The sequence below is a fragment of the Melospiza melodia genome, chromosome 2, assembly GCF_035770615.1.
Source record: "Melospiza melodia melodia isolate bMelMel2 chromosome 2, bMelMel2.pri, whole genome shotgun sequence".
Taxonomy (NCBI): Eukaryota; Metazoa; Chordata; class Aves; order Passeriformes; family Passerellidae; genus Melospiza; species Melospiza melodia.
In genome coordinates this window covers 139,198,801-139,214,697 of record NC_086195.1, presented here as the reverse complement: position 1 = coordinate 139,214,697, position 15,897 = coordinate 139,198,801, and the positions used below count along the sequence as shown (strand labels likewise).

Below are 15,897 nucleotides of genomic sequence, written 5' to 3'. Positions count from 1 at the left end.
GCTGGGGAGAGGATGACACAGTTCTCAGAATGGAAATAATCACCAAACAATCACCAAATAATCACTAAATAACACCAAATAATCACCAAACAATAACCAAATGATCACCAAATGATCACTAAATAATCACTAAATAACACCAAATAATCACCAAACAATAACCAAATGATCACCAAATAATCACTAAATAACACCAAATAATCACCAAACAATAACCAAATGATCACCAAACAATCACCAAATAATCACTAAATAACACCAAATAATCACCAAACAATAACCAAATCATCACCAAATAATCACTAAATAATCGCCAAATAATCACTAAATAATCACCAAGTAATCACCAAATAACACCAAATAATCACCAAACAATAACCAAATGATCACCAAATAATCACTAAATAATCACTAAATAATCGCCAAATAATCACGAAATAATCACCAAGTAATCACCAAATAACACCAAATAATCACCAAACAATAACCAAATGATCACCAAATAATCACCAAATAATTGCCAAAAAATCGCCAAATAATCATGAAATAATCACCAAATAATCACCAAACCATCACCAAAACCCAGGCAGGACTCCATCAGGGAGCAGTGTTTGCACTGGGGAAGGGCAGATCCCTCACTGGGAATAGGAGAGCTGGTAGAAAATCAGGAATTCCCTGGATAATGTGCCAGTGGTTCATTTTAAGCCAGGTTTAACTGCCTAAGGTGCCAATGGTTCATTTTAAGCCGGTTTTTTTGGGATGTGGATTTGGAGGAGCAGAGCTGGGAGCTCCAGGGCCAAGCTGGGGGCTCCTGTCTGCCCAGAACTTCATTTTCTGGAGAGTGAGAAGGCAAAAATCAGCATTTCAGAATAAACCTGGGGTCTGGGGCTTTAATGGGGCTTTAATGGGGCTTTAATGGGGCTTTGGGGTCAGATTCTGCTGAGTGTCCCAGAATGTGGAACACCCTGGGCTGGAAGGGATCCACAGGGATCCAGTACAAGATCTGCCACGGGAAGTGCCCCAGGAATGCAGGAAAATCCCCCCCCCCTGCTCCATATTTTTGGGGGTTTCCATCCCTGAATCCTGTCCTGAATTTCTGGAGGAATTCCCCCAGATCCCAGCCAGGCTCACCCATCAGTGATGATTCCCGATTTTCCTTTGTTTAGACTGATGTCTGCAATGTTATAAATCCGGAGAGACCATTTATCTTACTCCCCAGGCACCCCTCATGACTAATTAATGCCATAATTACCTGGAGCAGGCCCCTGAGGAACAGCAGGAACACCATTCCCAGACCATGGAAGAGCATTTCCCACTGGATTTGCATCCCCAGGGCTGAGCAGGAGTAAAATAATTCTATTCTTTTACTATTTGGTCTCCAATATAAAGATTTCATATTTAAACACAGTGATTAATTTTTCTAGATGAACTCTGGTTGGTTTTCCAAAAGCATTACATGGAAGACCAGACAAATCTTGATTCTGGAAAAGAAGAGGAGTTGGGGTGTAGTAATTACATATCCTCTGAGCAGAGAGAGACAGGGTTCTCCCAGGAAAATCCTGGGAAGCTGTGTAGAAGCTGTGGGAAACTTAGAGGAAATCATTCAAATAATTAATATCTCTCTTTCTGTAACTTGTTTATAGATATGGTTCTCCAGAATGTGCCATTCACAGTTCACCAACTCTGTGAGAGAAGATTCCTGAAGGCCAATCAGGTCTTAAGTCCACCATTGTTTCTATAAGAACTGTAGATTTCTAATAATAAGGAGTCTTTTCATGCCTTGTGATGATGGAGTTTCTGTATCACCTTTAGCTGTCCCCGACACACCTCCAGTGATATTGGGGAATTGCCTGAAATTTTCAACCAGCCTTTTCATATAAATTTGCAGAAAGCTTTGTGGTTTCAGTTTTTTGGTTTTGGGGTTGGTTTGTATGTTTGTTTTCTTCTTTTGTTTTGTTTTGCTTTTTTTTCTTTCTGTTTTATGTCTTTCTTGGGACACGGATACATAAAGAATGAGTTAAGAAACAGAGTCCCAGCAGGCAGCCCCTGCTACATCAGAATAACCATTATCTAGCTATGACAAGGAAACCAAGAGCCTCCTACACACTTTCCTTAGAGTGGTTTCTCACAAATCATCCATCCAAAACAGTGAGAGTACCCTGATGGAAAGGACAATGATCCCCCTCCCCAGATGTGCCTGTTCTCCTGGGTTTTCCTGTCATTTTCAGGAGTAGCAGCAGATGTTGCTCACAATTTTCAGTACCAAAGACACAGGAGGACCCAGACTCCTCAGAATTCTACCTATTTGCCCCAAAACTTACTGTGAAGAGACTGGACTAAAGATTTACACTTTGTTGACAGCTACTGTGTCTGCCATGCTAATATGGGCTAAAGCAAATGCTTTTCCCATTATCTATCAAAAACCCAGGCATATTTGCACCCTTGCTGCCCTTGTCAAGATGAGGCCAGACCTGAAGCATTTCCCAGCCAAGGATGCTGCAGACTTCACCCAGCAGAGCAGCTGTGAGGATTTACTAACCTGCTGGCTTCACATCCACTTGGATGCCTGATGACACAACGGTCTGGATGCTCTGCAAGCCTCCAGGAGTCTTCATTTCTGACACAGAGCACTGGTAGGTGCCCTTGTCCTGCAGCCCCACCTCAGAGATGGTGAAAACATAAACTGTGTTGCTGGGCTTGACTGCTCGCAGCTGCCCCAGCCTGGCTCTCTCCTCGTATTCTTCCTCCCAGGTCAACACCCCGTGGGGATCAACCCTGGCCACTTCCGTGCCATTGAGGAGCCAGAGCACCTTGAAGTTGCTGCTCTTTGGGGCTTCCAGCACACAGCTGAGCTGCAAGGTGTCCCCTTCAGAAAGGGAGGGTTCAGTGGCAGTGAGGTCCACGGAGAGCTCTGTGCCTGTGGGCAGCCAGAAACAAGGAGGGTGGTGGGTGGCCCTGCCCGTGCTGCCCTCCTGCCTGGCAGCACCAGTGGCCGTGCAGAGGGCAGCAGGAGGGAATTCTCTGTTAAAATGTGGGGCTTTTTCATAAGAAAAGTGGTCAGGATGGAAAGCTTGACCCTGGGGAGAGAGTTGCCAGCTGTGGACACTCAGCAGCAGTTGCAGGTGGAGGAAGAGCCAGAGCCCTGGGGAGCTGAGCTCCCCCCGTAAGAGCAGATAAACCCAACAGAGCCCTCACTGGGACAGCCTTGGGCCACAGCCTCCCCCTGCCCAGCTCAGGCATTGGAACTGGGCCCTGCCCTAACTCAGAGGCATCAGCTTTTGCAGGTGCTGCTCTGCCTCACCTCCTGGAGCTGTTTTACCTCATGGAACACCTATCCTGTAAGCCAGAAAGGGGCACAAAGGGCTTTTATCACAGTGGTGGTTTTAACCCTGCATGTGATAGAAAAAGGTGCATGAAGGGGCTTGTCTGAATCTACTGTGGCTCTTCCTGCATGCTGAAACCCCCAGAGGCTGCTGTGGGCTGTGGGCAAGAGGTGCTGTCCAATGCTGTCCAAGCTGGAGAGGATTTGGGTTAAGTTCCTACAGAAAGCAGAAATGCCAAGACTTGTCACATCAGGCAGGAAGGAAGGAAGAGAAGGTGGATCCTGCTCCCCACACCAACTAGCAGGAAGTGCTGAGCAAAGAAGGCAGTGACAGGGGAAACCTAAAGCCATTTTCCCCTTGGCAGACCCTCTGGGGCAGTCAGTCAGCTGTGTCTGAGGTAGGGACCCCATCTCTGGGTGCTGTGACAGCATTCACCTTCCTCAGTGGGCATTCAAGGCCCCTGGTTCCTGGCATCAGCCTGGCTGCACAGTGGCTGCAAGCAGGAGACCCACTGTGTACTGTGTACCCCAAAACCCTGAGCCATGGCCCCACAAAGCACTGGGATGGCCAAAACCCTGGAGGAAAGACAGAGCCCCCATTCCCTGGCTCACACCACTGTGTCCCTGGGTCACTGTGGTGCCCCCTGAGTCTCAAAACAAGGGAAGGGTTACGTGCTGTAGTTTGGAAGGAAAACAGAGCAGCTCCCAGACCACAACTGGAAGGGCTCAGATAATTTACCTAAAGCACAGCACCCTGTGAATTCAAACACTGTTTCATAAACAGTTTGGGAACAGGAATCCCAGCTGCTGCAGATATGTTTGGCATCCCTAAATATTTGCTGCAGAGTTTATAGAAGCCCCTGGAGCAGCTAGCCATGGTCACAGTGGCTGATGGCTCTCAGAGTGATGGGGTGCTCAGCCCTGGGGTCCCCCACTGGGTGCTGGAGGAAAAAACCAGCCCTGCAAATTTGATGGAGGGCTTGCACACCCACTGCTGTCCCACCATGGCAATACCAGGAGCACCAACGCTGCCACCACAATGTCCTCTCACCACCATCACCTCCCTTCTACCTTTAACACCACAGGACAAATACCAAACTCTGACAGGGTTTCTAAACAATCCCATGGCACTGATGCCTGAATCCTCACACTGCCAGTCATGCCAAGCCCCTGTCAACAACAGGATGCACAGGAGTGCACTGACTGCCATTGCAGGCTGGGAAAGCCTTTGCTGCAAACAGTGCACAGTGAGGGGAATAAAGCTTAGCCACTCAGACAGGTTTCAGGAAACAAAGTGACCAGAGAGCACAGTTCCCTCCCCCTCCTCCTGGCACCTTGCTCCCCTGAGCCACGTTCGGAGCGCTGAGTTCTCACCCGTCTGTGTCTCTGGTTTCCTGCTCTGACTCACCGCCCTCCCACGGGACACCAGTTCCCCTCGCTGCCCCAGCTCTGCTCTGAGGCCTCCTCCACCCGCCCTGAGCAGCGGGGACAGGGTACAGCACCCCCACAGGCAGGGCTTCAGTGGGAGACTGATCCATTTTACTGCACCCTGTGTTAAAGGACACCCACTAGCCACAGCCTTGTCTTGGCAGCTTTGAGCTAAAGCTGACTGGTGAGAGAGAGAGAGATTCTCCCTTCCCCTGGGCACAGCTACTCACACACATCTGTGGGAAGGGCAGGGTGAGGAGCACAGCCAGAGAGGCTGTGGCAGGAGGGATGGCAGACAGGGGGCTCAGAGGAAAGGCCTGACAAACAGCAGCCCCAGTTGCTCTGGAAACAAGCTGGTGGCAGCAGGGACAGGGAAACCACCCCCAACAAGAGCTGTGCAGCACACACCGCCCATCCCTGGGTCCCTGTGCTGAGGCACAGTGACAAGCAGCTGACTTCAAGGCCACAAGAGCCTTGAGGCAGTGTAACAACCCTGTTTCCACAGTCTGGAGTTAGCACTGCCAAGGATCCATCCAGGCTGCTGTGGGCACACACTGTGCCCTCTGCTAACACCTCACACAGGTCTGTGAGGCTGTGGCCTCACAGCACTGCCAGGGATCCATCCAGGCTGCTGTGGGCACACGCTGTGCCCTCTGCTAACACCTCACACAGGTCTGTGAGGCTGTGGCCTTGCTGCTGGCATCGGGGATTCGGCTGCACGAGCAGCCAAAGCACCATCAGCTCCTGAGTCAGGGCTGCCATGGCCCTGAGCTCAGCCCAGCTCAGCCCCTCAGTGCCCAGCCAGACCCACTGTGTCTGAGCAGCTCCTGAGCCAGGGCTGCCATGGCCCTGAGGCCAGCCCAGCCCAGCCAGACCCACTGTGTCTGAGCAGCTCCTGAGCCAGGGCTGCCATGGCCCTGAGGCCAGCCCAGCCCAGCCCAGCCCGACCCACTGTGTGTCCCTGGGCTATGGCACAGGCAGGTGAAGGGGCACTGAATTCTGCTGCTGTAGAGCCTGGAATGCACAGGGCAGCTGGAGCCAACAGGTGACTTTGAGTTTGCAAAGGCCTTACCCCGGCTCAACACTGCCAGCCAAGTCCTCTGAGTTTGGTGGCGGGAGATGTCCTTCCATGTCTTGTCAGGATCCTCAATCCACTCGGCTGCCTCGCAGTACAGCTGCCCCTGCTCAGATGGCTTCACTCCCCTGATGACGAGCTTGTACGTGCTGTTCCCAACCTTGTTCAGCTGCACATCCCCCTCCAGGAACCTCTGCTCATAAGAGGGCCCTGGCTTCAGGATGAAGTCCTTGGAGAGGGTGAGGATCTCCTTGGCAGGCTGCTCTCCTGCTCCCTGAAGAAGGTACCAGCCAACGGAGAGATGGGTGTGCTGGGCAGTGGCCTTGGACACCTCGCAGGTCAGCTCCACCACATCCCCTTCCATGTGACTGAGGGCCTGGGGTGCCATGGAAGCCGAGAGTGTGTCTGGAATCACTGAGCATGGGGAGAAACACAGAATTACAGAATATCCTGAGTTGAAAGGGACCCACAAGAATCACTGAGTCCAGCTCCTGTCCCTGCATAGGTGTCAGTGACATGGCTTGATCTGCCATGACAACCTCTGGGGACAGGGAGGAACATGCCAAAGCTGCAGCAAAGCTCAAGAAGGTCACTCAAGAAAGAGAAGAGGTAGATGGAAGACCTGCAGGAGGAAGCAACGGATTCAAAGGGGTGCTTGTGCCCAGAATGGTGCTATAAAGAAATGCTGAGGGGTGCAAGTTGTTGTCTCCTCAGCACTGTGTGTTTATGTCCCTGATGCTGAAATCTGAATGTGTGGGACAGCAGCAGGCTGGATGCAGGGGCAAGACTGCTTTGCCAGGCAATTTCAGGGGTCTGTGCTACACCAGTCCCAGGGGAAATGCTGAAAAAAAACCCAGATGAGGAGACAACCCAAAAAGCAGTATGTAGGGGAAGAGAGTACCCCCTTCCTGAAACATCTGAGTCAATAACCTCCAAGCAGAAAGGACCAGGCTCTTGCTGAGCCACTGAAGCACAGCTGATCAATAACTCAAAGTCCCGACTTGCACATTAGCAGAGTCAATTATCAGCTCTGCCCTCTGCTTCCTTGATTATTATTTCAGCATGTAGCAGCTGCTTCACAAGCGTTATGGCCCATCACACTCTGAAGGGACTGAGTTAAATGCAGATTATTGACCGATGAGGCCATAAGAATGTACTGTAAAATATACAGTCATGTTCGCCCATAAATCCCCAGCGAGAGTGCTTTCCAAAGCAATTCCTCTTCTGGTGGGACTCTGGGTCACTGTCAAGGCAATGAAAAATGGTTTTTCCACCTTATCCCTGCCATCTCTGCTGTGGTGGTGTTGTCACTCTTGGCTTTACACCAGCATGTGGATGGGATGTGGGGTTCTCCCCACCCTGAGCTGCTCATCGGGACCCCTGGGCTTCTGCACTCGGGGTATGGCTGACTTTACACATGGGCAAGGTGAACTGTGTGCAATGTTTCTGTTCTGGCCCCAGGTTTTCTGCTGCTCCTGAGTTCCCAAGTTCTTTCAAATCCCTCAGTTTTGGCTGAGGTTGTGGGTTTATGATTTGCAGCAGGCTGAGTTCAGGCGAGCACAAGCAAGTTAAATCATGAGCTGTTCGAATATCAGGTAAGGACAGCTTTCACTTCTCTGCCACTCTGACACACTGCTGGCCACCAGCCACGTGCTTCACCAAGGCCAGAGGTGCCCTGCCTGTTTTGGTTTGCAAACCTCCTCAGCTTCAGCATGCAAATCTATTTCAAGGAAAGGGATGAATGTCTGTGGTTGTGAACTGGGAAAGCTGTGTGTCTGTACAGAATTCCTCTCTGCATTGAAGACATTGGTAGCTGGGCCAGCAGGGATGAGGTGCTCAGTGGCTCAGGGGTGCCCTTCATGTGGAACCTGAGAGGAGCCTGGGCTCATCCTGGGCAGGATGATGGTCATGGCAAGCATAGCACACACTGACAGCTCACATTGCTCATTTTGACCACTGCCCCCAGGCTGAGACCTGCTGGTTTACCCCAGGCAGTAAAGTTCCGTGCCCTTGAAGGTAAATCCCTGCTGAGGCTTCCTCAGTGCTTCTAAGGATTTCTTGATCTCCTTCTCCCTGAGGTGCTCCCCTTCCAAGGACAGGAGAGGATTTCACGTGCTTTGAGCTGTAGAGATGGTTAATTTGGAGCTTGACATGTTGCAAAAGTTTGGGGGTTCTTAATATAATTTTGTCATGACTCTGTGTTGGGTTTTCCCCAAGGCTTTCCCAAGGGCAGCATTATGGCCACAGTTCTGGCTGCAAATGTTTTAAAACCTTTCACTGTTGGAGCCACTCAGATCCTCAGGACCAGGCCTCATGAATTCCCAGGAAGGCCTGAATCCATCAGGATGGTGCCAGCAGCTGTAGGGGGATTCTGCTGGCCACAACTCCTGGAACCTGGTGCTGAGCCCCAGCTACTGCAGCACCTTCCTGTCACACAGATAAAAGCACTGCAAGAAGCAAGGGAGTGCAGGGTGCTCCCTGTTCTGGCAGGTTTGTCCCAGAGTGGCCACAGATGGTGGAGTGGCTGCTGTAGGATCACACCATGTCTTTGAGTGCTGTCAAATCCCTATTCTTTAGCTCACTTTTCATCTCATTTTGTGTTCCTCTTTGTTAACACACAAGCTTGCCTTCAGCTGTGTCATGCACATTCACTTTTCACTGCCAGGGTAAATCTCTCTTACCAGCCCTGCACAAACACCTCTCCTTGACCCCTCTGCTTCTCTTCCACACCCTGCACGCACATGAAACACCTTTGTTTAAATATCAGCCTGGAAAAAGAGGTTTCCTGGTGATAGAGTTGTCTCCTTATAAGGGATATCACTGCAGTAGGGCTGAACCCATCAAGGAAGGACAAAAACTTTTGAAGATTGTCCAGGAAAGAACCACTGTGAAGTGACCTCTGTCCCTTCAAAGGCCTGAGGTGCAGGGAAAAGCCAACAAGATACTGAATTTTTTCTTCCTTGTCATTGTCATAGAAGTCTAGCCAGCTCAGAGTTTCTTAATTGCCTCCTGTAACCCATCTGGAGATCCAGACAATGCCTCCAGCATGTTCTGTATGCACTAATGCTCACTGCCGCCTCTGCCTGCTCTAGAAATGTCAGGCCACAGGCAATGAGAGAGCCCTGTGGTGTGATATGAAACCTCAACACAAACTGCAAGCAACTGAAACTGTGCTGCACCAGTGTGGGAACTCAGCACATCACTCCGGATGTCCAGAGTTACCGAGAGAACCCTTGGGGGGCTCGGAGATCCTGGAATGTTGCCAAAAGCACCTGGTGGCTTGACTTTGACCCTTCGAGGGAAGTGCCACCTATTTGAGGACATGAGAGTCACTTGGGAATGAATGGTGTAAGAATGATGTATTTACAGGGTGAAATATAGATTTTAGGATTTTGGAGGGGGGGGGGTTATGGAGACAAGATGGAGGGATCAGGGTGTGTCTTGTTCTTCTTCTCTTCTTCTTGTCATCCATTTTCTGTGGTGATGTTGGCACTTTGAGATTGGTCCATGGTGAAGGTGCACTTGCTAATATGGGTGAAAGGTATTGGGAAATAAAGGCAAATATGATGTACGTAGTTTTTAGTATAAAAAGAGACGACCGCCCAGTGGGAGGTCAGAGTGCAGGCTGCCTTGCTAGTCTTGGAAAAAGGCTCCCAATATTACCAGTTAGATTGTGCCTGGGCCAGTCTGACCCTCGCTGCTGGGCCAAAGGCAGCAGCTGCGGTGTATCACCCCAGAGATACCTTAGCTTGCTGGAGACTGCAGCTGGGCACTGAAGAAGTCCAGGCTTGTTAGGAACCCCGTTTACCTCAGGAGGAATAGCTTCAGGCGATGGTGAAGAGAAAAAGGAAGGATTCTGCTGGAGGGTTTAATGTCCAGAGGTTTATTCCATGGTTACAGAGGTCTGAACGTGAGGAACTGCTCCAACAGAACCCGGCCGCATGGTCTCATGGCCTTTTTGAGCTCAGGGACAGGGGGAGGGGAGGTACAGGTGAGCCACCAACCAGGTGAGAGGGGCAGGGTCTCAGGGGAAGATGACACCCAGACAGGCCAATGACCTCTGGGCCTGAGGGGCATCTTTTGAACTTGGCCAACCACACGACGCCTTGCTGGAATGTTCAGCCTGATTGACAGGACTCACTCAGCATGGGGGCAAGGGGGAAGGGAGAGATGTATAGGCACACCTGGGGGGATGACCTGGAAGGCCAAAATGGGACATTACAGCACACCACAACAAGACCTCTGTTGGGCAGAAAGAAAATTTTACAGATAAGAAATAATAAACAATTTGAAGACTGAAAATCTGAAGAGTCCAGACTCGTCCTTTGAAGCGCGGGCTGTCCCAGAGCCATCCTACGCGTGACTGGGCAGAGACAGACAGCTGGAGCAGGCACACCAGCACAAACTGTTTGTGCCACACTTCCAGCCTTGCAGCACTGTTCAGAATGGCTTATCTCACTTCTTTTAAAACCTTCTATGTCCTCACAGTCAAAGACTCGTGCTAGACCTGGAGCGGGCTCCTGGTTAATGCTGATGGGGGCATGCCAGATCTACACCAGTTTCTACGGTGATTTTTCAGGCTGAGTCTTTTCTCTCACATCTCCACAGATGTGTCTCATTGGTCTCCTTGGATATGTTCTTTGCCGTCAATCTGGGGCCACTACCTGAATATTAAGGCAAGGGTAGGGAAATAGATATTCAAATAGGTAATATTGGCACTTTCAGGGATGCAGTTTTGGCTCACATGACCCTAACTGTGTCCTTGGAAAGCTGAGGGATGTGAAAATACTTCAGTTTCTGAAGAGGAGGAGGCTGTCAAAGAATACAAACGAGGTTTGCAATGCCACACAGGCAGCAAACAGGGAGTTGTTCACCCAACCCTGCAGCACAGCCACTGTGAGACACTCACTGAAACTCCTACACTTCTCAGGAAGAAGCTACAAGAGGAAGCACATCTTCATCCAGCAGGTCATGGACAGCTGGCCCTCTGCCCCTTGGAGGCAGGCAGCCCCAGCAGGTGTGGGCAGGGTGAGAGGCATTTGAGGACAACAGGCTCAGGACTGAGGTACTCCAAGGGATGGGAAGTGCTCTCTCACACCCGTGGCTTTGAGAGGATGGGAGCTGTGGGAGGATATTGGGGACAGAACCCAGGAGTGGTGAACCCTGTGTGCTCCTTCCCATGGCTACAGTGGGAGACCAGACTAGGCAGCCTATCAGTGTGACCTGGACAGGCATTTCATAGGAACCTAATCCCAAGATTTAAAGTCTTGAGAGAAATCTCCCTCTCTCTGAGCAGAACTGAGGATTTGGAAGCTGAGAGGTAATACAGACAGAAGGAATTATCAGGAGGTTAAATATGTGAAATCACACTGGTGTCCTCAATTTTTCTGCTCCCGATTCCTCTGCTGTGGCAACATTCAAGCTCGAGTGTTTTCCTGCTGGGTGATGTCTCACCTTTTCTCTCTGCATCACAGAGGTCGTGGTTTGTGGCTGAGGGCCCCACTGGTGGCAGTGACCCAGAGAGAAATGAACAAGCTGAAGCCTCTGATTAAAAATGCCCCTGTGGGGAGGGAGGACATGCTTAACTGTGCCCTGGAGAGCTGTAGCTGCCTGGTGGCAGCTGGGCAAAGGCCAGTGTGATGGTGGGGCTCTCAATCCTCTATCTGCTTACTCACATTTGTAGAAATACAGGATGTAAGTCAGGGGGGACCTTAATATAGCTGAGACTGCAACTCTTTCTATCAAATTCCATTGCAACTTGAAGAAAGGGCAGTGAGAACACATCCATGGGAGGGAGAAACTCCAGCCGTGGGGCAGAGACCCTGGCAGCCAGAGGCACCACTGGCCCAGCCTGATGAAGAGACAGGGATGTTTATAAAGCAAGGCTGAAGCACCTGCATTCCCCCAAAGAGCAGGAAATCATTAGGGATGCTCGTGCCTGTGGAGTGCAAGGCAGGGGAGAGGTAAGGGAGCTGCATCCTGAGGTGAGGGCTGGAGGGGCTGGGGACACAGAGCTGAGCTGTCTGCTGGAGGAAAAGGCTGGGATGTGCTGCTTGGGAGAGTGTACCGAGAGAAAAGAGCCTCCTGTGTGTGAGAGGGCTGGGGCTGTTGTGCTCCTTGGCTATTCCAGCAGCAGCAGCTTGGTTTGGGAAAGCTCCTCAGCATGCAAAGGTCACTGCTCCAGCAGGTTTGGGACAAGCCCTGAGAGCAGAGAGCAGAGTTTGGTGATACAATTTCCTGCATGAGGACCTGGAGTGGAGGGGAAGGTGAGGGCACTTGCCAGGCTGTCAGCTCTCTGCCTGACAGCTCCCACATTCAGGCTCCAGCACTGTCTCCTCCTGGAGCACTGGCTCTTGATCCCAACCCTGCTTTCCAAGGGGCTCTGCTCACTCAGCTCTCCCAGGCTCCAGGGACGTGCCTGGAACATGGTGTCATGGTATGACACATGTAATGACACATGGATGAGCTTAGCTGTTGGGTGTAGGTGAGGAATGGGTGGGCTCTCTGCTGAGTAATTTAAAAGCTGACTTTTGTTTGGCTGTGACTGCATCATGACCAGCTGGGAGCACCAAAGCACATGTAGGTGCTTGTGGTCAGCTTTTTCCATCCCTGGTGTGCAGTTCCCTGGGGACACATGTCCTGATTTTTGGGGTCTGAGGACCATGAGTTTTCTGTCTGCTGGCAGTCCTGCCAGACCAGTGCTGGCTAGTGAGATACCTCCTCTGAAACACCCCTGTGTGACTTCCCAGGCTGGTCCTTGAGATGGCACAGCTTCCTGCTCACAGTTTTGGGAAAGCATCACTGTTGTGAGTCTAAAAAGCATCACTTTTTTAGAGAGTACTCCTAAAAAGCCAGGGAGCCCTGTGGTCAGCAGAAAGGGCCTGAGCACAGGGGAAAGTCTCTGAACTGCCTTAGCAATGGAACTCTCCCTCTCCCTCCTCTGCTGGCATTTGACATGGAAATGATCCTGATTTATTCTGGAATAATAGGATGAAATGGTGCAAAGGAAAATTTTACACTGAGGATCGAGATAAATTGCCCTAAGCAAAGTCAGCCAAGAGAAGGGAGGGGGGGATAGCATTGCTCTGGGCATTCCGAGGAGCAAACATCGCGGTGGAAAATAAATACGATGGAAACAACGAGATGCTGGCCAAGGAGAGCTGGCTGAAGCGAGGGAGGTGGATGCCGATGTTCTCACATCCTCCAAGGAATTACTACAGCTCGGTGCAGGGCTTCCCAAAACCTCGCACCCCGCCCGGTGTGAGGCAGGGGCGGCGGCGGCTCCCGGCAGAGCCGGGCGGGCTCCCGGAGGGTTTCTGACAGTCTGGCACCATCTGCTGGGGCTTCCCGGGACACGGAGCCGGACTGAGCCCTGCTGCTCTGCCGGCGAGCCGGAGAGCCCAAAATCACCGAGTCCTTCAGGCTGGAAAGGACCGATAAGGTCACGGAGCCCTGCCGCCATCCAGCGCTAAACCGAGCGCCACATCCAGGGATGGTGGTTCTGCGATTCAGCCCGTTCTAATGTTGTCCTGGTTTGGGGCAAATTTGGGAGAAAACCTCCAAAGGGGGCCCCTCCAGAAAGCAAACCCACACGCCCCTCCCCACAACCGGTTCGGGAAGGATTTCTTGGAGAAAAGTGGAAAGAACCTGTTTCTTTAACAGGCACAGCACCCCCCAGCACACAAAATGAACAATACCCGATGATGCCACTCTTTCACTGCTCTGAAAAAGGTGACAAATTCAGAAAGTCTCTCCTGGGGGTGGTGGCTCTGTTCTCAGTCCCTCCTGTGCTGGGGCAGCTGCTGCCCACAGTAGGCCCCGCTAGGCCACAGGGTGCAAACTCTCCGTGTTTGCCAGGCCCCAGTCCGGAGCAAGTTTGAGTGGTTCCAAAAAAGGGAAAGGAGAAACAGTCCAGGGAAAAATTTGCACTGCTTAGCTAAACTAACTGATGAGCAGAAGCAAAAAGCAAGAGCAAAGCAAAAAACCAAGCAAAAAGCAAAAAAAAAAAAAAAAAGCAAAAAGCAAAAGCCCAAAGGTGGTGGCCTCTCTTATTCCAGTCCCTGATTTGCCGCCCAAGCACTCCTGATCTGTGCTCCAAAGCTGCGTTAACAATGGGAAGGCATCCCAGGGCCACTGGGATAAGGAGAGTCCTGGGAATGATGGAGTAAACTGAAGCAAGTTCTTCCTCTGCCAGATGGGTCCCTGCTGGGGGGTGTCCTGGGGTTGGCATTGCTCCCTCAGGGAGGTCTGGGAAGGAGCAGCAGCAAGGTGAGCACACATTGAGGAGCACATCCCTGATTTGTGATTTTGCAGCAGGGGCTGGGCATGGCTGTGTTTGCAAAAACCACCATTCTCTCTACTGTACCCTAGCTGGGCAGCAAGAACACCCCCAGTTACAGCTGCACCGCCCCTTCCCAAATTTGTCCACATTTTCTGGTTGAGGCTGTGCCTGTCCCCAGCCTCTGCCCCACACAAGCAGCAGACAAGAGATGTCCCGGATTCGCACTCACTTGTCCTTATTAGAGGCTCCAGTGGAGCAGGGAGGGAGGGAGATGGAGAAAGGCAGAAGTCTGCCTCCAGCAAGACGGTCTGCACAAATGGACTGGCTTATAAATGAATTTATAAGTTGAAATTGGCCTATAATGAGAGAGTTACTGAGAAAAAAGAACTGTGCACTGCAAACCACTTAGGAATCGGAGATCTCGGTGCATTATGCGGAGCCAGAGGGGAAATGCTGGGTCCTGTGAGCAAAGGCATCAGAGATTGCTGTGAGCAGTGACAGGCAAGCTAAGGCCAGTTATGCTGCCTACCCTGGAGCCCTTCACTGGCCCTGAATGCCTGCCCCAAAAATGCATTCCCCTCTGATTAAATTGTGAGAGTACTGGGCTCTTGAAACCGCTTCTAAATGCTCTCATTAGAAACGGTTTTATTTCAAGGCAGCTTTTACTAGTAATGGTTCTAGAGCCAGTTCTCCAGAGGAATATGGTTGTTTTAAGTTTTTAGGCTCTTTTTTCTAAAAATAAAGCAGTCTCCCAAGCCCACTGCTGTGGTTGAGCTTTGTGCTTACAGGCTTCTGTCGACAGCTGGCTTGATGAATGAAGATGTGAGGGAAGAAGAGCCTTTCAATGAGGAGGCTGTGCTTCCCAGGGCTGGGATGGCAAACAAGATGTAAGCAATGATTGGAAACACGACTTCCTGCACTCAGCACTCCCCAACATATGCAGAATCAATTTCACCTTTTGAATTCCTTGAAACCAGAGAAGTTGGTGTGCTTCCATGCATGTAACCCATGGATTATCTGATTGGGAAGTCCGTGAAGATTCAGATTTCTCTGAATTCCATGCAGCCAGGAGGTGTGGGGAAAGTTCAGCCAACACTTTTCCTTCTCTTAACAGCCATCTGACCCCCAAAGCTGTCCAGAAACCTCATGTCTGATTTCACCCTCACCCAGCAGCTAATCTCCACCTCAGTGCTGCCGTTCTGAGGTGCAGGGAATAAGCATTTCTCTCCTTTGAGTCTGAAATTATACATCACCAGCTGTGCCTCCCTCCAGTGCCTTCAGCCATGAGGGATAGAGACCAAGCAAGCCCACTAGGAGGGTCTGTTGTTCCCTCGTGCCTCCACACTCATTCCATGATAAATCCACTCTTTGCACCAGGAAAAGCCACACTTTTCTTGAAAGCTGAGCAAGCCTGGTGTGCCCCTGGCATGATGGTGACCTGCTCTCCTTGCCTGTGCAGAGCTGCTTCTCCTTGCAGGGCTGCTGCCCTTCCCACAGCCTGACCTGGCATTTCTCTTCCCTTGTTGGGGATGTATTAGCATATTTTCTCTCCTTACTGTCACATGCAGCTGTAAAATCTGCTCTCGAACAATTGGCCTGGGAGCTTCCAGAGACCACTAATAGAAAGAGAAAAACAGCATCTATATAAGGAAAATCAGCCTCAATATTCAGCTGGCATTGCTCAAAGCTGAAGGGCTTCAAACCTCCCCTGCGACAGGGAGGTCTTAGGCAATGGGAAGAAATGCCAAGAAAGAAGTAAAAGCCAGGAGCAGCAGCAAACCTCCTGGGAAT

At 50.9% G+C, this 15,897-nt stretch overlaps 1 protein-coding gene across 1 annotated transcript; it reads right to left on the bottom strand.

The window, feature by feature from the left end:
• Window positions 1-2,519: 2,519 nt before the first annotated feature.
• On the bottom strand, window positions 2,520-13,648 carry LOC134414889 (immunoglobulin superfamily member 2-like). Its single transcript, XM_063150153.1, has 3 exons — window positions 13,523-13,648; window positions 5,823-6,239; window positions 2,520-2,917 (listed from the first exon to the last, which is right to left on the bottom strand). Exons 2-3 carry the CDS (start codon window positions 6,211-6,213, stop codon window positions 2,535-2,537), a joined length of 774 nt encoding a protein of 257 aa, XP_063006223.1. The 5' UTR covers window positions 6,214-6,239; window positions 13,523-13,648; the 3' UTR covers window positions 2,520-2,534.
• Between the last annotated feature and the right edge of the window lie 2,249 nt (window positions 13,649-15,897).